The sequence below is a fragment of the Simochromis diagramma genome, unplaced genomic scaffold (assembly GCF_900408965.1).
Source record: "Simochromis diagramma unplaced genomic scaffold, fSimDia1.1 OVJJ01000603.1, whole genome shotgun sequence".
Lineage (NCBI taxonomy): Eukaryota > Metazoa > Chordata > Actinopteri > Cichliformes > Cichlidae > Simochromis > Simochromis diagramma.
This window is the reverse complement of record NW_024387414.1, coordinates 24,997,206-25,016,494: the sequence shown is the minus strand read 5'-3', so window position 1 is coordinate 25,016,494 and position 19,289 is coordinate 24,997,206. Positions and strand designations below refer to the sequence as shown.

The window sequence follows — 19,289 nt, the reverse complement described above, 5'->3', positions numbered from 1 at the left end:
AAAAAATTAATTAATTAATTAATAATTTATTGGTATCAACCTAGAGAGGACATAAATCAGAAATACATGAACGTTTCTGTCATTTATTCGATATGAAAAACTTTTCTAGATTGTTTTTGATTGTGTCATTCAATACTGAGTCAACATTGTGTTTTTTGTGTAACATCCCTGCAAACAAAACAAAATAAAACAAAAAACACACACAAACACAGAAAAGGAGACATCAAGAAATCTCAGAACACATATTAAAGAATCTTTCATATCATCTAAAAACAATTTCTCAAGTTGTTTTTTTAACTGTACGAAGAGGATACGAAGAGGATTTTATTTTGACATTTCAAACCGGAAGTGTTTTCTGCAGGAGTTTTGACGCGCAACACTAGCAGCCTGACCCACACCGGTCAGTTTGTCTTAGAAATTTCGGGAGGATATTTGGTTGTTATGCAGTCATATCGGGCTTAGTTTGAGCTATTACCCATTTAAAAGCGGTTAAAATGGGTAAAAAGGACAAAGGAGATCGGGGTACGTTGCTAATCCTGTGTTTTGACCTATATAATTAGCCATTAAGCTAGCTAAGTGATAAGAAGCATTGTACTTTTCTTCTTGGACTCTGAACATTTCCAGTAATTATTCTGTGCTTTTGTAAAGGTTAACAGTTCCAGATAAAGACCATTAGATCAAGGATGTAGAAGCTAGTACATTAGCACGTCTGCAGCCACACTTTCTGCCTCAGTTCTCATATCGTTACATTCATCCCTGTTTCAGCCTGATCGTTTGTGAACCTTTTTTATGCCTATGAATAGTTGCATACTCATGTTTGTATCCTTTGGGAATCAGAAAAAAAGTCCAAGAAACGTTTCTATGAGGAAGAAGATGATGAAGAAGAGGCGGTGGGGAGCGAGTCTCAAGAGGCCATACCTGCTGCTGCAGGAAAACAAGTGGACGAGTCTAGTACAAAACTAGATGAATATGGAGCCAAAGATTACCGTGCTCAGATGCTGTTAAAAAATGATCACTCCTCACGTCCACTCTGGGTGGTAAGATGTGCTTGGGTTGTTGATTTCCTCACCTAAATTTAAAAAGCTTTGGTGTCCTTCCACTTTTATGTGCGAGATGTATGTAGTTCTCTCTTATCTTGTTTTTTCTGTTTCCTTTCTCTCCTGCAGGCTCCAGATGGGCACATCTTTCTGGAAGCTTTTTCTCCAGTGTATAAATATGCCCAGGATTTCTTGGTGGCCATTGCAGAGCCAGTATGCAGACCTAACCATATCCATGAGTACAAGCTAACTGCCTACTCCTTATATGCAGCTGTCAGTGTGGGGCTCCAGACCTCTGATATTGTGGAGTATCTGCAGAAGCTCAGCAAGACATCTGTACCTGATGGAATCGTGCAATTCATAAAGGTCTTACTGGGAGTATTTGGTGTTTTGAGGAATACTGCCGAAGACTGAACATTGCTGAAAGCACTGTTTTTTGTTGTGATATGCAAATCTGATCTCTCTCTTCTTCTCAGCTCTGCACAGTGAGCTACGGCAAAGTCAAGCTGGTGCTCAAGCACAATAGGTAATTTTAAAAATGGTTTCTTCACGCTTTGCATCAGTAGCACTCTTAGAACTTTTCATAAGCTCCGATTACAATCCACGCTCAGGTATTTTGTTGAGAGTGCCTTCCCTGATGTGATCCAGCGACTTCTGCAAGACAATGTGATCCGTGAATGTCGTCTCCGCGCTGCAGATGGAACAGATGCTGAGCTTATTACTGAAGTCATCCACAGCAAGTCAGCGGTGTGCAAATGAACATTTTTTTAAGCTCAAACTAATATGTAAAATAGCACTAATAAAAAGACTGTTCTTTTATATGCATATGTTTAATAAAAAAAAGTTTCTCTGATCAATCACATATTTAAATAGTTCCTCTTTCTGACAGATTTCTAAGTCTGTTCAAGAAAAAGAAGGCACTTCCAGCTCACAGCAGCCCAGTGATGGGGAAACCTCAACCCAGCAGGTCCCTGAGGACATCTTCAGCTACTATGAGCAGATGGATAAAGAAGAAGAGGAGGAAGAGGAGACTCAGACTGTGTCCTTTGAAATTCGCCAGGTACATACCTGATTATTTTTTTTCCCCTGTAACGCTGCCACATACTTAATATTATTGCCGGCCCATATTTAAAGCTTTTAAACGTACAGATTTAAACGTATTTTCTTGCAACAGTGTTGGTGTTTAAATTTTTGCTATTGGTCCCCAAATCATCAGAAGTAAGTCAATTATTAGGTTAGAAAATTGGGTGAAGTTTGGGAACTGCTTTTCCCTTGATCAATAAAAGCTCATGTTTCATGACTTCATTTTAACAAAGTATGATCATTTCTTTAAAAAGCCAATGAAATATTTTAAATCCCCACACTAAACTCTACTCTGTTCTTTTTTTTTATTGTGGTGCAGGAGATGATTGAAGAGCTGCAGAAGCGTTGTATTCAGCTGGAGTACCCCCTCCTGGCAGAGTACGACTTCCGCAATGACACAGTCAACCCCGACATCAACATAGACCTTAAGCCCACGGCTGTGTTGAGGCCCTATCAGGAAAAGAGTCTACGCAAAATGTTTGGAAACGGTCGCGCCCGCTCAGGAGTCATTGTGCTGCCATGTGGTGAGACAGTGGATTTACTGTTGTCATAAAGGACAGAATGTTTAGTATAATATATATATATAAAGACACAAATTTTTATTCCAGCGTTGTAGTATACTCTAAAAGACACTTGAGACTATCTTTTCATTTCATCAAACCTATGTGTAAGATACTCGTGTGTCTCAATAATGTTTATCCTATCTTTGTTTTACAGGAGCGGGTAAATCCCTGGTCGGGGTGACAGCGGCCTGCACGGTGCGCAAACGCTGCCTGGTGCTGGGTAATTCCTCTGTATCTGTGGAGCAGTGGAAGTCCCAGTTCAAGATGTGGTCCACTATTGACGACTCTCAGATCTGCCGCTTCACTTCTGATGCGAAGGACAAGCCTATAGGTTGCTCGGTGGCCATCAGCACCTACTCCATGCTGGGTCACACCACCAAGCGCTCCTGGGAAGCTGAAAGGGTCATGGAGTGGATGCGGAGCCAAGAGTGGGGTCTCATCATACTGGATGAAGTTCACACTATCCCTGGTGAGTTGTTTTTGTGTTATCCTAAATATATCTGTATATTTATAAGTATTTCTTTTACATGCAGTGAACCAGACAGAATATTTTGGCGCGATTAGTCTCCATCCTAACTTAAAACTTTCTTTGCCTGTAGCAAGGATGTTTCGTCGTGTCCTGACTATAGTCCAGGCCCACTGCAAACTTGGCCTCACTGCCACATTGGTCAGAGAGGATGATAAGATTGTGGACCTCAATTTCCTAATTGGACCAAAGCTATACGAGGCCAACTGGATGGAACTGCAGAACAATGGCTACATTGCTAAAGTCCAGTGTGCAGAGGTGAGTCTTGCAGTATAACAGTAGAAATAAGATATTAGATTATAAAATAGATTTAATAAATAAGCAGCTTTTTTTTTTTTTCTGTATTCACTTTATAGATGAATCCGTAATGCGATATTATGGACATATACATTGTGGTTCTGGTCTAGAACTGGCCGATGTAATTCAAAATTCATTTTAATTGTCATTATGTAACTGATAAAGTAAAAAAATCTAAAGTAATTAATAAATCATTTTATCATACAAACTAATAAAACTATTTTTTCTGGTAAAGTTCAATTTAAGATGGTAACAATTGTGTCTTTTTCGTATTTAATTATATTGCAACTTTATGATGTGCTCAAGATGTGCAAATTTGCACATCTATTCCCCGCACATTGATTGATGTTAGTTGTCACTGTTGATTATGATGTCACTTGTCAAATTCAAAACTAAATGTGTTAGGGCAGCTTCAAATGTAAAAGCAAAGCCTTTTAACTGTATTCATGTTACAGTATGCTTTGAGTATCATCATCAGTGTGACTGGCATGCCTGTTCTTCAGGTGTGGTGCCCGATGTCTCCGGAGTTTTACAGAGAGTACGTTGCCATTAAGACAAAGAAGCGGATCCTGCTTTACACGATGAACCCCAATAAGTTCCGTGCGTGTCAGTTTCTCATTCGCTTCCATGAGCGACGGAATGACAAAATCATTGTGTTTGCTGATAACGTGTTTGCCTTGAAAGAATATGCCATTCGTCTCAACAAGTAAGTTACTGACAAAAAGAGAAGCTCCTTCTGTGTTTCAGGTTGCAATTGTTTTAACAAATTTTCACTTTCTCCCCAAGGCCTTACATCTACGGTCCGACCTCTCAGGGGGAGCGAATGCAGATTTTACAGAACTTCAAACACAACCCCAAGATCAACACCATTTTCATCTCAAAGGTAAACCAGTCAGTCTACAGGGCTGTGAAAAAGCATTTGCCCCCTTACTGGTTTCTTACATGTTTCAGATTATCAAGCAAATTTTAATATCAGATAAAAGTTACTTGAGTAAATACAAAATGCAGTTTTTGAGTTAAGATTTCATTTATTAAAGGAAGGAAAGCTATCTTACTTTTTTACACAGGACAAGGTAATTACCCTCTAAACCTAATAACTGGTTTTGCCACCCTTGGCACCAAAAATTGCAATTAAGCATTTGTGATAACTGGCAATGAATATTTCACATGGAGGATTTTGTCCCACAGAATTGTTTTAATTCAGTCACACTGGAGGGCTTTTGAGTATGAATGCCTGTTTAAGGTCTTGCCAAAGCATCTCAATAGGATTTCAGTTAGGATTTTGACTAGGCCACTTTAAAATCTTCATTTTGCTTCCTTGTTTGACCCACTCAGAGTGTGTTTGGAATTATTGTCCTACTGCATAAGCCAAGGGGATTAAATGTCTTTCAGTCTTTCTGTGAGCACAGGGCTCATAGAAAAATGGAAAAAATTTAGTAAATCGGTTTTTCGAAACATTTTTCCAATTTTTAAAACCAATCGTATAAACATTTGGAAGCTTGGGTAATGGTAATTACTAGAGATGGACCGATCCGATATTACGTATCGGTATCGGTCCGATACTGACCTAAATTACTGGATCGGATATCGGAGAAAAATAAAAAATGTAATCCGATCCATTAAATATCACGAAAGCACCTCACAAAACTTGCAACACGCCGTAACTCACCTCAGAACGTTAGCACGTCGGAGCAGTATGCATCACGTGATAGAGCGGCTGTGGCATGCGGGACCTGTCGGTGGTCTGGATAGCATTTGGAGCTTCACTAGCAACCCGGCATTTCATCTCCGACAAAGTTATCCCGAGAGAAGTAAAGCAAGTGTGTAAGTCCATCTCTGAATGTTTGTAAAGCATTCCTGCTTAAGCTTAACGAGCGACTGCCTCTCGCTCTCCGGCTGCTACTTCAATCATGAAACTGCTTAACGATCAGCTGATCGGCTTTTCTGTCATGACTCCGTCTCTCTTGTTTGCTTTTGGCCCACTTTGCACCAGAAAGAGGAAACCAGCGGCTGAACAACAGCAGCACGTTTAAGCTTGATCAGCTGTTGTTAGAATTTATTTAATATTACTTTCTACACCAGGATCTTTTTCTATGCAGCTGACGGCTGTAACTGTGCAGGGGCGGATCTAGCAAAGTTTAGCCAGGGGGGCCGATAGGGCATGAACAGGGAAAAGGGGGCACAAAGACATACTTTTCTTTCTTATTCTCATTTAAAATGTCTCGCTTTTAATTATTTAATATTTATCTGAATCTTACACCCAAAGTTTTAATCTGATGTAAAATGTATAGAAGTCCATTACTGCATATAGTAACTGTTAAGTCTAATATACCCTAGTAAGCTATAGTACTTTTTCCTTTGGGAAGGTACCATCTGTGCAGTCTGCAATTTTGTTGAAGAAAGATGTTGAATCTATTTAATATTTCTTGAAAAAGAATTGATTTCTGTGCATTTTTTTTCACACTGCATCAAATTAAGGTTGATTACGTCGATTAAGCATCATGAGGTGGAGCGTGAGGGGTGGTTCCCTATTTTTTATTTATTTATTTTTGTTGTTGCTGGGAGTTGGAACCCTATTAGTTAGGTTGCTTAATATTTATGCTAAGTACTCTTTAAAATACCAGAATAGGGAGGATGGTGTAGGTTTAAGTTTATCAGATTGATCAGTATTGCTGAACTATGAAATATTTTTTTTTGCATACAGGTATAACAGAATAGCTTTAGTGTAGTTGTTGTTTTAAACTTGAGTATGAACTTATACAAAATGCAGCAAGATATTTAAAAAACAGTTTTGTTGATTAAAAAACACTATATCGGATTCATATCGGTATCGGCAGATATCCAAATTTATGATATCGGTATCGGACATAAAAAAGTGGTATCGTGCCATCTCTAGTAATTACCTGAGGAAGGCAATAATCAGTAATCTTCTCTCCATACGATATGTAAGAACAATAGCTACAAAAAGTATTTTGACACATAATTCACATTGCGTTTGGTCTTTGTGTGAGAGAAATCTCACTTTGATTTTGCCTTTTATTACACAGTAAATGCATGCTGGTACTGTGACAGAGTGGTGAAATTGCACGTTTGCGAATTCTTCTGCAGGTTGGAGACACTTCGTTTGACTTGCCAGAAGCCAATGTGCTGATCCAGATCTCGTCCCACGGTGGATCACGCAGACAGGAGGCCCAGAGGCTTGGGAGAGTCTTAAGAGCCAAAAAAGGTCTGTTTGCTTATCTAACCATTTTGTCTTCTGGTGTCTGTGAGCAAAATCACTTATTTCAATGTCCCTGTCTGCCGTTTTAGGAATGGTGGCAGAAGAGTACAATGCATACTTCTATTCACTGGTGTCCCAGGATACCCAGGAAATGGCTTACTCCACCAAGAGGCAGAGGTTTCTCGTGGACCAGGGATACAGCTTTAAGGTGTGCTGTTAACTTCTTAACACGGTCTCATATGATTTGTGCATCATTAATTATAACCATGGTCATAGTGCACATTTCTTTCATGAAGGTCATGACCCATTCCTGTTGAAGTTTACTGTTATAGCTTGAAGGATAGTTTACAGCGAGGATGAGCGCTCACAGCTGGTAAATGTTTATGCCACTTAACCTTTAAAAACCCAATTCCTGAATCTAGTGAGTCCAACTGTTTCTGAAATATATTAAGCCTTGACTTTTATTTCCATATCCTGATATCAATTTGAATTCTTTGACCAAGCATAGTCAAAACTACAGCTCTCACGAATAAGTAGTTAAGTGTTTAAATCCCTGTAATTTTATTTTACCCATCTCACTGAAAGACTTAACCTGCTAAAACCTTCTTCAGTGATCACTCTTCTCTATCCTCTTAAGCTTCAAAGACCTGGGGCTTATGGGGAACGGCATTCATAAATGGCTGCTAAAAAATAAATAAATATTGAATGAATCATGATGTCTTCTAAAAAGCTGCTATGCCTAACAAAACATAGGAAAGCCACCCGATTGCGAGAGGGTCCATTAGGGTACGTCCATCCCTGTCTCTTGAACATCTCAAAGAATTTTGTGGTTAACATAATTTGTGTGGCGTCAGAAAACACATTTGCTAAACATTTCATGGATTCTATTTTGACCATTTTAACAAACTTCGGCACAAATATCCCCTTATCCAACCATTTTCTCCTGCTTATCCAGTTTAAGGAGACAAAATCATGATATCATGATCTAGTCTGAACAAAAATGGATGTAAACTGTTATCTGACTGAATATTGCAAAGTGGAAATTCTCATTTGAGTATTGTACAGTTAAACTTATATGAATGAAGACTTTTGACTTATGGAACAAAATCTGAATGTCCCAGTTTCATTTTGTTTTGTCATAGAAGAATTTTTAAAGAATTTGGTTTCATTGTTTCCCGTCTGTCTGGTGGCATGTGTTGTGAGAAGAATTCCAAGACACACACTGAAAATCAAGACCTTTAAGCAATTCTGGCAGCAGTCAAGCGTAGGTTTGTTTACATCAGGGGTGGGCAACTCCAGGCCTCGAGGGCCGGTGTCCCTGCAGGTTTTAGATGTGTCTTTGAACCAACACAGCTGATTTAAATGGCTAAATTAGCTCATCAACATGTCCTGAAGTTCTCCAGAGGCCTGGTAACGAACTAATCATGTGATTCAGGTGTGATGACCCAAGGTGAGATCTAAAAGCTGCAGGACACCAGCCCTCGAGGCCTGGAATTGCCCACCCCTGGTTTACATGGACAAAACAAAGATAGAACAAGAGAAAAGACTACTTCTCTGACTTTAGAAGCACATTCATTGAATTGTATTTGAATAACAAAGTGCCTGCAAAGTCTTACAGCAGCTGAAAGGTTCACAGTAAAGTGGAAAATCAGTCCCTTAACTGTTATCACTAGTGATGGGCAGATGAAGCTTCATGAAGCACTGAAGCTTTTCATCCAATTGGTTCACCCCAGCGCAAAGTGTCTTGAAGCTTCATTTGCTCTGGTAGGACATCGACTGGACGTAAAAATATGAGAGGTGAGGTGTGGTTGTGCTTTTGTAACGTTGAGGTATGGACAGCTACAGATTGAGGCCTCAGTCCTGCCTGTTCACATTTTATTCAGTAAAAACTAAATTTTCACTGCTTTTATGCCCTTTTTAGTGGGGAGAACATAGCTAGGATTTAATGATTTAACAAATCTTTTAAATCCTTTGTCCTCCACAATGCTAAATGGCTGGGAGTCCTCAATCACCATGCTAACCAGGTCTTCATGTATTTGAGATTGTTCTCCTGAGGAAAGACAATAAAGACAAAGCACAAATATAAATATCACACACGTAACTTATTACAGTTGTATAATATTGTTATATCATTTAGTAACATTACTGCATGCTATATTATCATGGCATTTGATGGCTCACCTGGTCTTGCTCCACAATTGGTGTTCCCCTTATTCTCATGCAAAGCTCTGTAGTGCCTAAGCATGGATGAGGTGTTGTTGTTATATCCCAGCTCCCTGGCACATAGCAAACACTTCACCTTGAACAAAAGTAAAGACAGCTTAACATAAATTGTATTGCACCATCAGTATTATGAAAATACATCTTCTGTAGAAATTTGCATACCTTGTTGGGAGGAATAAGATCAAAATGTTCCCACACAGGGGAGGACATCCTCCTCTTCTTAGCTGGCTCCATTCTCTCCTGACTTTCTCTCCTCACTCTCATAAACCTCCAAACTGTCTACAAACTCTCACTAACCGCAACTCTCCATCAAACACCCACATTTTGAATGAAGTCTGAGGGGTTTATATCTCTGCCATAGCTCGCGGCAAAGTTCGAACCACTTCCTGAACCAGTCATGTGGTACAGCCGGGCAGCGAGGCTTCGGACGTCATCATTTTCAGCTCCTCCCATAAATGAAGCAAGCCTCGTTACGCGCATCGCGGAAACGCCCCCTCCATTACTCGACACAAGCTTTGAAGCCTCGATACAGAACGTCTCATCACTAGTTATCACACCCTCCCACCTGTGTTAATGATGTTTATTTCATTCATGACACACCTTTCAGTCTTCTTCATGTGCGAATAGGATTTCTAAGTGGTGCTCTTCCTCCTCTGTGACAGGTAATCACAAAGCTGGCAGGTATGGAGGAAGAGGACTTGATGTTCTCCACCAGAGATGAGCAACAGCAGCTGCTTCAGAAGGTCCTCGCCGCTTCTGACATAGATGCCGAGGAGGAGGTGGTGGCAGGGGAGGTGGGCGCACGACCTCAGGTGAGGAATTTCACCAGCTGTTAAGACATTTGTAGAGAAAGGATGTTTGGAGGGTCAACAAAATATTGACACTGCAGAGTCACTTTGAAATCGCTCCTTATGGGCCTACCAAATGAAGGTTAATGAAAGTTCACCACCCCCTCTTCCCTACACAAATATTGTTGTATTGCTGTAATGCTCACCGATTTGCTGTACTATAATGTCTTTGTCATTATTATTATTATTTTTTGCACTATGTCATGAGTTACTCTGTGCTCCCCACCCCTGCTGATGGTAACTTGCATATTTTGTACATTTCATTACTCTCACTTCTTCTTGCTCTATGTTTCCTGATCAGTTCTCAAGGCGAACCGGCACCATGAGCTCCATGTCCGGAGCAGATGACACCATCTACATGGAATATCAGAGCAGAAGCAGCAAAGCCCTTGCAGCGGGCAAAAGCGTTCATCCACTGTTCAAGCGCTTCAGAAAGTAGATCTACGTGCTTGACACCTTGATACCTAAAAACGTTCTGTGCTGTAATGGGCAGTAAGACAAAACTGGGGCATTGAAGTATGCATTAAAGAGCAGGTTTGAAGCCCAGCTGAAAACTCCATCGCGTCTGAATGGAGCAGTGATCGGGGATAATCTGTCAATAAGTGGTAAAGCTTTTCGATGTCTGTAAATTGGATGAGAGTGGTTGGCTACTTGCATATGACATATAAATCACATTAGCTTTGTAAGCAGCAAAAGATCAGCTCTTAATCTTTGGCATCTAAATGAATAAACCATCTTATTTACTGTTGGATAGCACAGGTTATCTAATGGTAAAAAATTAGACTAATGTTGCTTTGACCTGCATGAGGACACGTTTGTTATTTTATAGCTAATTCTCATATGCTGGTTAACAGCATAGCTTTTTGTAAAGTTGACTAGAATGTGTATAAAGCTGCTCCTGAGAGCCAACCACACAGATATGTTTTATGTCAGTTCATTCTGTAATATGTTATTAAATATGTTTTGTAAAATGAATATTTTTGGACTTTTATTCTCCTTAGACTAGCAGTAATATACACAGCAGACAACAGACAAAGTCTCAAAGTCACAAAACGAAGCAGGACAATATGCAAAATCAGTTAGTAAATCTAAAGAAATCCAGTGAATACTCTTCTGGCAGCAATTAATGGTCACGATAGCACCCACTTGCTACAGAAGACATTATTTAATCTGACTAACTCATGATTGTGTAGCAATGTCCCCATGATTTCTTCTGAGAATGAATAAAGGGAATAAAAAAAAAAAAAAAACTCCATTTGGATAAAAGCCAGGCGTGGAGAGGAGGGGAATAATTCTTTCTTTGTTGGTGACTTGAAGATATTCCAAAAAGAACATCTAGAGCCTGATGCAGTGTCTAAGCTGCAAAAGGAGCGACTGTGGGAAAATATCCACCTCTGCCCAGCCAACCTCTGCTGGAGCACAGGACACGTGTGCCTTGAATGGCTGTGTTTTTGGCATGGTCTTAATCGCTGTTTTGTGACCTCCGCTGACCCAAGGCTTATTGGCTTGGAGAGAGTGAAAAGTAATGAGATAGATTGGAATTCACGTGTCTCTTGAGAAAACTGAGGATGGGCCATCTGACTGTTGTACATTAATCACACACGTAGATAACATCAAGATACTAAGCCTACAGATTTATGTCCTTTATTCTGAAACTCGCGCGATTGCTGGGACAGTCTGCATTAATAAGTGTTGTTTTTAAACATTTAAATTTTCTGAGAACTAATCAAATGTTTCCATTTGCTCAAATGCCAGCTGGCACTCATATACCAGTTGTGTTCTCTGTAAGGTTTAGCCTGCCTGCAGGGTTCAAATGCAAAAACGCCTATAAATCTCATGCCTCTGTAAAGTCCAACTTTTGCAATCTGTCTGCACAAAGTTATATAAAGTTTCTCATATTTTCTTTGTTTTAAACACAACTTTTGGACTTGAACACAAAGCGCTTACACTTTTGTAAACAGCTGATGATTTGTGGGGCTCTCTCATGCGCTTACATCAGCAGTACGTGAGGTTTATTCTTTATTTGAGACGAATTTTCTGCAATCATGTGGCTTCTATCACATTATTTTGCGTGTGTGTGTGGGGGGGCTGAGTGACGCGAACACCCTTGCGCTCGGAGGGAAGGTGGTGTGCGCAGTCACAGAGGATGATTGATTGGTGTGATGTAACGAACTTTTAGCACGTTGTACTGCGCCCATTTCCGAATAAAGAGTTATCCCTCCCTTCTTTTGAGGCGATCGTCCAATCCTCTTCTTCTGAGGTTGTACAAGCAACTATTTAAAAGCGATCCACGATACTGTCCTTGTCTAACATTTCACTACCACACAGGGAGTGTTGTGTTTGCACGAGCCAAGAGCGTACATTTTCTGCAGATGTGAAGTTACAAAAAAAAGACTTTGCAAAAGTTTTTTTTTTATCACACATAGTTCTCGGTCACGCAAAGGCGGAAAAAAGCATCTCAACAATGGCAGTCTTCAATAATTTCACGAAGATATGCTGGAAGAACTTTCAGAGCGACCAGTTGAATAAGCAGCTTTTCTACGTTGTGCGTTCCTTACACAAGTCAGCAGCCAGCGAGGCTTTGGGGATCTCTGCAACAGAAGAAGAGACCATGCCCAACAGGATGATCAAACCGGAGGAGGTCAGCGAGAAAACTCAAATCAAGACCCTGAACGACATGCCCGGACCGAACACCCTGTCCAACTTGATCGAGTTCTTTTGGAAGGACGGGTTTGGCAGAATCCATGAAATTCAGGTAATGGTGCTCAATCTTATGCTTCATTTTGTTCTTTTTTCATAGGTTAAAAAATAAATAAAAAATGTTTTTGCCTCGTATTCTCAGTGCTCAGCCAAATTTGTCACCTATGCGTAAAATGGCAATGTAGCGCACCAGGAGTCCGGACACTGGTCGACCTTCCGGTACAAGGCGAGAGTTTTGTAATCGTCCTACTGAGATGTGATGAGCTAACCCGCCCCCGTTTACTGCCAAACATAATTTGCCCCCCATTTGTTTGAAATAATCGGGGGTAAATTATGGTTCAGTCGTGGTCGCGAGTGGACGCGCGCTGGCATTCCATTGGCAGTCCGTGGTCAGCTTCAGACTGTCCGTCTACCGTAAGAGAGAGCCTGCCCGCAAATGGGGGCAGTCTGAAAAAATGTGTGGCCCGACCGGTCGGTCCATCGGCCGGACCCAGAGAAAAGTAATGGGATAGTTTTAACTCACAAAGAGCTGAAGTTAAACAGAATCTTATCAACCAGTCCACCGAGGCACCGCGTCCTCCACGTCCAGCGCCGTGCAGCTGTGATTTTGGAGTTCAGGGGAGCATGTCCGTGGGCAGAATACCTCCGCAAACTGCACAACCGCGGCAGCATAAATGAAAGCTTAATTAAGTGTCGTCTTTCAGATGCAGCATATGCAGTTTTTACAGAGCGTTTTGAAACGTAGCCTATGCAAATTGGGCACAATAAGCGCCTGCCAGCGTGAGTACAACGAGTACAAAAGGATTATCATTTCTTAAGGTGTCTATATAGATTAATTGTTTGTAGTGAAATATGCTCGAGGTTACGTAATCGTTTCTAAATTTAGATCATTAAAACATTTTTTAAGTTGATGTGAACACTGGCAATCTTCTTCAATAGCATCTGCAACTTGGTTTTATTTTTTTATTATTTGAATGTTACACATTAACATTATTATACAAAAAAGGTCTTCAAAATAATCAGAACAATAAATAAGGAAGTAGTTATCATTACGTTATGACAGGAGAGCAGTAAAATAAATTCAGTGCTGAAATTTATTAGTAAAGTAATTTACAAATATCTCTAGAAATCCTGATTGTCACTGTTGCTTTCTAGATGGAGCACCGGAAGAAGTATGGAAAGATCTTCAAGTCTCGTTTTGGGCCCCAGCTGGTGGTCTCCGTTGCAGATCGTGACATGGTGGCTCAGGTGCTGAGGGCAGAGGGGACGGCCCCTCAGAGGGCTAACATGGATTCCTGGAAGGAGTACAGAGACATGAGAGGACGGGCCACTGGGCTCATCTCAGCGTGAGTCCCCTTCAGTGTTCAAACCATGAGTTTTGGCAACCTCAGGAAATAATACCTTGATCTGAGCAGATGTGTTGATTAGATTTCCATTACCCGTCCCTTAATTTATCTCCTAAATGTCCAGAATCATTTCACACTTCCGTTTACTACTCAGTAGTCCACTTTAGCATCCAAAAAGTATCAAAACTTGCAGTTTTTCCAACAGCAACATCCCTTAATATTCAAATTGAGAATCCCCCCCCCCCCCATATGTCTCTGAATGACTCAAATAAGTGAATACAAGGGAATTTAACTATCATTTTGTATCTTGTTTCCCAGTGAGGGAGAAGACTGGCTGAAGATGCGGAGCGTGCTCAGGCAGCTCATCATGCGACCCCGTGATGTCGCAGTCTTCTCTGATGATGTAAACGGCGTGGTGGACGACCTCATCCAGAGGGTGTACAGTCTGCGCACCCAGCAGCCGGATAGAGCAACTGTCCTCAATGTGAATGACCTCTTCTTTAAATATGCCATGGAAGGTTGGTACCAAGTCTGTAGATTATTGGCTGTGAAGCAAATACCAGTTGGTCAAAAAGGATTTATAAGTGGATCAATGCAGGTGAAGTGTAGATGGCAGGAAAGAAAATCAATGAGAAAAACTGAAATAACAGAAAAACTGCTATGAAGAGGTAACCAAGGGAGAAATATATGAACCACGTTATTCACTTCTCTAAAATTTAGTCACCAATTTTCCATAGAAAGTTATTAAAGTGGCCCTGTACTAAAAAGTCAAAGCCACTGATGGATGCCAGTGTTAAACATCTTAGATTGGTAAAATTCCCTCTCTCACCTTCTTTTTTACAGGAGTGGCCGCTATTTTGTACGAATGCAGACTAGGATGTTTGGAAAATAATATTCCCCAGAAAACCCAGGACTACATCGCTGCACTGAACCTCATGTTCAGCTCCTTCAAGATGACCATGTATGCTGGAGCGATCCCCAAGTGGCTCCGACCCATTATCCCCAAACCATGGGAGGAGTTCTGTCTGTCCTGGGATGGTCTTTTCAAATTCAGTAAGTGGTTTATAGCTTGAAATTGTGATCAAAGAAGACAGTTTAGTTTCATACTTGTATGCTCTGCTGAACTGCCTGGACAGTGTTTTAGTCCAGAAGATGGTAACCCAGTAATTTCTTACTACATAAAAAGGATACTGGAACACAGGAAGGAGAGATTTCCTAAGTATATCCAGGCCTAATTTATGCTAAGACTTGTGGTACTCTTGTCTAAGACTTCAATTTCTTTTTAGAGTGACCACAAAGGCTGTTAATCAAGTTCTGCCTTGATGCCAGAACTTCTAGAAAGATCTAGTTTTTTTTTTTAGCTTTCCTATTTGGCTAATGCTTTCATTAAAACGCCAAGTAGTAGAGCTTGAAACCGGTAGTGCTCAATAGAAGGGAATGTTGATGTTGATTTGCATTTAAATCTCCACTGCTGTACCATTGGATAGTGAGAGTATGCAGGTCCATCTCTTACATAACCTACTCCTTTTTCTCTTGCTTTCCCTTCACTACCTTCCTTCACGACGACCCGCATTTTTTTTTTTTCCCATTCATATCACCTTCTCTACCCCTCGTTAATCCCAGGCATTGTTCACGTCAATAAGAGGCTCTCGGAGATCAAGGCCCAGCTGGAGCGGGGAGAGGAGGTGAAGGGGGGACTGCTCACACACATGCTCATTACCAGGGAGATGAGCGTCGAGGAGATCTACGCTAACGTAACAGAGATGCTGCTGGCTGGGGTCGACACGGTGCGTGTGTGTCTGTGTTGTGATAAACATTGTGCAGAGAAGGGTTCGATGTATGTGAAGAGTTGCACGTGTGTGTGTTTGCATCTGTGTGTGTGTGTGTGAGTGTCAGAGTCAGTGTTGAGTTTCAAAGGTTGGGTTTCTGGCGCCATGTCCATGCCTGTGAAGCTGTGCCAGCGTCAGGTCAGAGTAGTGTATCGGGGGGGTTACAGTTTCCCACTGACAAACTCGTTCTCACTCAGATTTAGTTTCTTGTCATTTGTCTCTGTCTGTTCAGTCAGCACAGGGGGCCTTTTGTCTCTCTCTCTTCTTTTTTTTTTTTAATAACTAAGGCAGACATCTGTGTTCATGTTTCAACATTCAAACTTTTTGTATGCACTTGCAAATAATTAAGGCTGTGGGTTTAATGTCATCCACGGACCACTATGGGGGGGTAACATGAATCTTTTATTGGCAGGCTAAAGAATACAGAAATTGGGACACAGGAAGGAGGCATTTTACACTGATTTTCTACCTCGCTGTAGTAGTGTTGATGTACATGCATTTGCAACTGTATGCGCGCCTCGTGCACATGTTCCTAGTTATTGCCTAATTTGTTTGGGGTCCTGTCATATTAATAAGAATAACGGGGTAGAGTATTTTGTGTGGAGCTTGGGGCCACGGGATAAAAGGGTGTGTGTGTGTGTGTGTTTTGGTGAACTTGTTGAATCAGGCATGTCCTGGTAGGGGGTGCACTAAGCTCAGCCATTACCTGACCCCATGGTGCATTTTGCCTTTAGTTGGTACACACAAGAGCTGTCAAGTCACATTAGCCACAGCCAGAGTTATAGCACAGAGTGGGCAGAGGTGAGACCAGGGGGAGAATAAGGGGCTGGGTGGGAGTAAGGGGGGGTGATGGGGTGGATGGCATAATACTGAGGAATACAAGGGATCAGGGTGTGAGATGGATGTTGGAAAATAAGGGGAAGATGGAGGGAATGGAAGGGGGAGAGGCCTCAGCCTTTTGAAAACTTTGCTTGGAGGAGTCTTTGTCATATGATTCCTCTCAGGCTGCATCTGAGGAGTTGCCAGTGTCTGTGCCAGCTGGGGCTGATTAAGAGCATGTTGGTTGCATGGAAAGAGGGTGCTAATGGAGAGGGAGGGGGGAGAATGCAAGAGCAGTGGGAAGGAACAACAGTGAAAAAGAATGGCAGGGTATATTAGTTGGTCCACAGGGAGACACTAACCTTAGATTGGCCTTTAGAGTTATGGCAAAACCAGGGCTGAGGTCAAAAATGCACTGGGGGTGGATGGAGAAGGAGTGGGCTGGATCAACAAGGAAGACTCTCATTAAACAAATGAAAAGATGTAAATTTAGGAAAAGTGACGCATGACATTTTCATATCATTTGGTCAACCACCCAGCTCACTGAAATAAAATGTCAGTGGATATAAGTCGGAAACAGGAAGTCGGGCCAACTGATCAGATAACTCATGAGTAATTAGAGTGATTTGGCAATAAAGGATGAACTGGAGGAAAAAAATCAAGTTGCATTGCTAATATGGAAAGCAAAAATGTAAGAAGTCTGGAATGCATTAGCAGAAGGAGCCCATTGTGAAGTGAGATGAACAGAAGGATTTGCCAAGAACACAATGGAAATGTTAAAAGTTGTACAAGGCTAAACTTGTTTGGATTGGATTTCTGTTTGTGCAATATGGTAATAATCTCAGTCACATTTTAATTTTTCTTGCTGTAATTGTTTGAAATGCCTTGCCAAAGCCAACTGAGGTCATTTAATCAAGGTACAGTGGGATAAGAATGGATCAGATGGGTGAGTGGTGTAAGACATGGGAGAAAATTGTTGGGAGCACAGCTGGTGGAGGGACCTTGAGCATTTGCCCAGCATTTGGAATTGGGCCGCTTCTCCCTCAGATTCCCTTGCTGCTTCTCGGCACTTACTCAACATTATAGAAACTCTTATATCAGCTTGCACTGCAGTCAACTCTGCTGCAGAGCATCAAGGAAAGAAACAATATAGTCACAAATATAAAAACACCAGTACAATATTCATGAAATGCTCAATGTGTAAGCATATTTTTAAAATTTAAATTGACCATTTTCTGTTCTAGACATCCTTTACCCTGTCATGGGCCTGCTACCTGTTAGCACGACACCCTCATGTACAGCATCAAATCCACACAGAAATTAAAAAGACCCTGAAACCCGGAGCAGTCGCCACAGCCGAGGACGTCTCTAACCTGCCGCTCATCAGAGGGCTGGTCAAAGAGACTCTCAGGTCAGTATGAATTATGTTTATCCTAGATCAAGACTTTGCTATAATACTAATGTACACCAATCTTTTCAGTCTTTGTGTGAATAACAGTCTTTGTATGTCCCACACTGTGATCAGGCTCTTTCCAGTTCTTCCAGGCAATGGACGGATCACCCAGGATGACTTGGTAGTTGGTGGATATTTCATCCCCAAAGGAGTAAGTGTGATGGTCACATTTCCACAGCAGACACGGGCACAAGAAAGTGTGACAATAAGAATTGGCTAAAACATTATAGTCAAACCAGATGTAACATGATACACTATTACTCAGGCATTTCTCTGTTCCTCCCTCATGTATGGACCCATGTACAATAGCCCAGCTGTTTTCATTACACAACCAACATTCTTCCCCTTTCTCTCTCTCTCTCTCTCTCTCTTTTTTTAATAGACTCAGCTGGCCCTGTGCCACTACTCCACATCTCTGGAAGAAGAGAACTTTTCGGAGCCTTTAGACTTTCAACCAGATCGCTGGATACGGAAAGATACCACAGATCGTGTTGACAACTTTGGCTCCATTCCCTTTGGCTATGGCATCAGGAGCTGCATTGGGAGGAGAATTGCAGAGTTGGAGATGCATTTAGCTCTCATAAGGGTAAGAGATTACTCTGCTTGTGGTGCTACACTTTCATTTAAAAAAAAAATGTCCAGGGTTCTCAAAAAGGTTTTAAAAAGTCTGGAATATGATAGGATTTCAAAGACTCTAAAATCTGACGGGCCTCAGCGTTTGCTTTAAATTTTTTTGAGTGGAAAAAGATGTGTACTGCAGCCAATAACAAAACAAAGATCCCATAACCACTAATGCAACCTCATCACATTAGCTGAACACACCTATGTGAGCATGTGAGCTTGTGTATTGTCTTCTTTGATAATAAAAATATATATTTTTGTAAAATAATGTTAATTTAATTGGGAAGTACAATATGGATGGAAAATATCTTAAATGCCATTTTATACAATCCTAAAAACATCTTACAAGTAATTTATTTAAACCTACAGAAACCCAGCTGTCGTTAGCATTTCTCTCTTGCTCTCAGGCTCGTGCTGTGACAAGAGCACAGGGGGAAATGAAACTAAACTACAAATATTAATGTATCATACTGTTGCTCCATATTGTATTTTCCAAGTGTCTTGAGACAGTATGAACACAAATAGTAATTACTGATGCAAAATCAGAATAATGCAAAGCTTTGTCAAGACACTCCTGGAAAATTTGAATCATCATTGAGCACAAAAAATGCATTATCATTCAGTCTGACCTCCGCTTCCTCAGATCTACTGAGGAGTTTGTCGAAAGATGATTCATCCTTCACTTCTCTATATCACACACCTCATATTCCCTGTTATTTATTTA

At 41.0% G+C, this 19,289-nt stretch overlaps 2 protein-coding genes across 4 annotated transcripts in view; both read left to right on the top strand.

Moving 5' to 3' along the window:
- The first annotated feature begins 341 nt into the window (after nucleotides 1-341).
- Nucleotides 342-10,772, top strand: ercc3 (excision repair cross-complementation group 3). 3 transcript variants are annotated; one of them, XM_040010697.1, is made up of 15 exons: nucleotides 343-522; nucleotides 838-1,037; nucleotides 1,167-1,403; nucleotides 1,514-1,563; nucleotides 1,649-1,784; nucleotides 1,927-2,097; nucleotides 2,440-2,644; nucleotides 2,838-3,152; nucleotides 3,283-3,467; nucleotides 4,010-4,212; nucleotides 4,293-4,389; nucleotides 6,615-6,732; nucleotides 6,816-6,934; nucleotides 9,612-9,761; nucleotides 10,099-10,772. In XM_040010697.1, the coding sequence occupies exons 1-15, from the start codon at nucleotides 495-497 to the stop codon at nucleotides 10,234-10,236; spliced, it is 2,352 nt and encodes a 783-aa protein (XP_039866631.1). In that variant the 5' UTR covers nucleotides 343-494; the 3' UTR covers nucleotides 10,237-10,772. The 3 variants fall into 3 exon arrangements, with proteins under 3 accessions (XP_039866632.1, XP_039866631.1, XP_039866633.1); XM_040010699.1 differs by having other exon boundaries at nucleotides 384-400; XM_040010698.1 differs by lacking the exon at nucleotides 10,099-10,772 and having other exon boundaries at nucleotides 342-522; nucleotides 6,615-6,731; nucleotides 6,814-6,934; nucleotides 9,612-9,723.
- A 1,294-nt stretch (nucleotides 10,773-12,066) lies between these two features.
- LOC120720874 (cytochrome P450 27C1) overlaps nucleotides 12,067-19,289 on the top strand; it is an 8,147-nt gene continuing 924 nt past the window's right edge. Inside the window, exons 1-8 of the mRNA XM_040010718.1 lie at nucleotides 12,067-12,552; nucleotides 13,653-13,843; nucleotides 14,162-14,361; nucleotides 14,687-14,896; nucleotides 15,467-15,630; nucleotides 17,736-17,902; nucleotides 18,017-18,095; nucleotides 18,327-18,530. Coding sequence (XP_039866652.1) covers nucleotides 12,262-12,552; nucleotides 13,653-13,843; nucleotides 14,162-14,361; nucleotides 14,687-14,896; nucleotides 15,467-15,630; nucleotides 17,736-17,902; nucleotides 18,017-18,095; nucleotides 18,327-18,530 — 1,506 coding nt within the window. The 5' untranslated portion in view covers nucleotides 12,067-12,261. The remainder of the gene's footprint in view (nucleotides 12,553-13,652; nucleotides 13,844-14,161; nucleotides 14,362-14,686; nucleotides 14,897-15,466; nucleotides 15,631-17,735; nucleotides 17,903-18,016; nucleotides 18,096-18,326; nucleotides 18,531-19,289) is intronic.

Bases quoted from the DNA above. Each gene is read 5' to 3' on its own strand.
- ercc3 (XM_040010697.1), top strand. From the start codon at position 495: ATGGGTAAAAAGGACAAAGGAGATCGGG. The intron at 1,038-1,166 runs GTAAGATGTGCT...TCTCTCCTGCAG, and splicing joins CCTCACGTCCACTCTGGGTG to GCTCCAGATGGGCACATCTT. The intron at 2,098-2,439 runs GTACATACCTGA...ATTGTGGTGCAG, and splicing joins TGTCCTTTGAAATTCGCCAG to GAGATGATTGAAGAGCTGCA.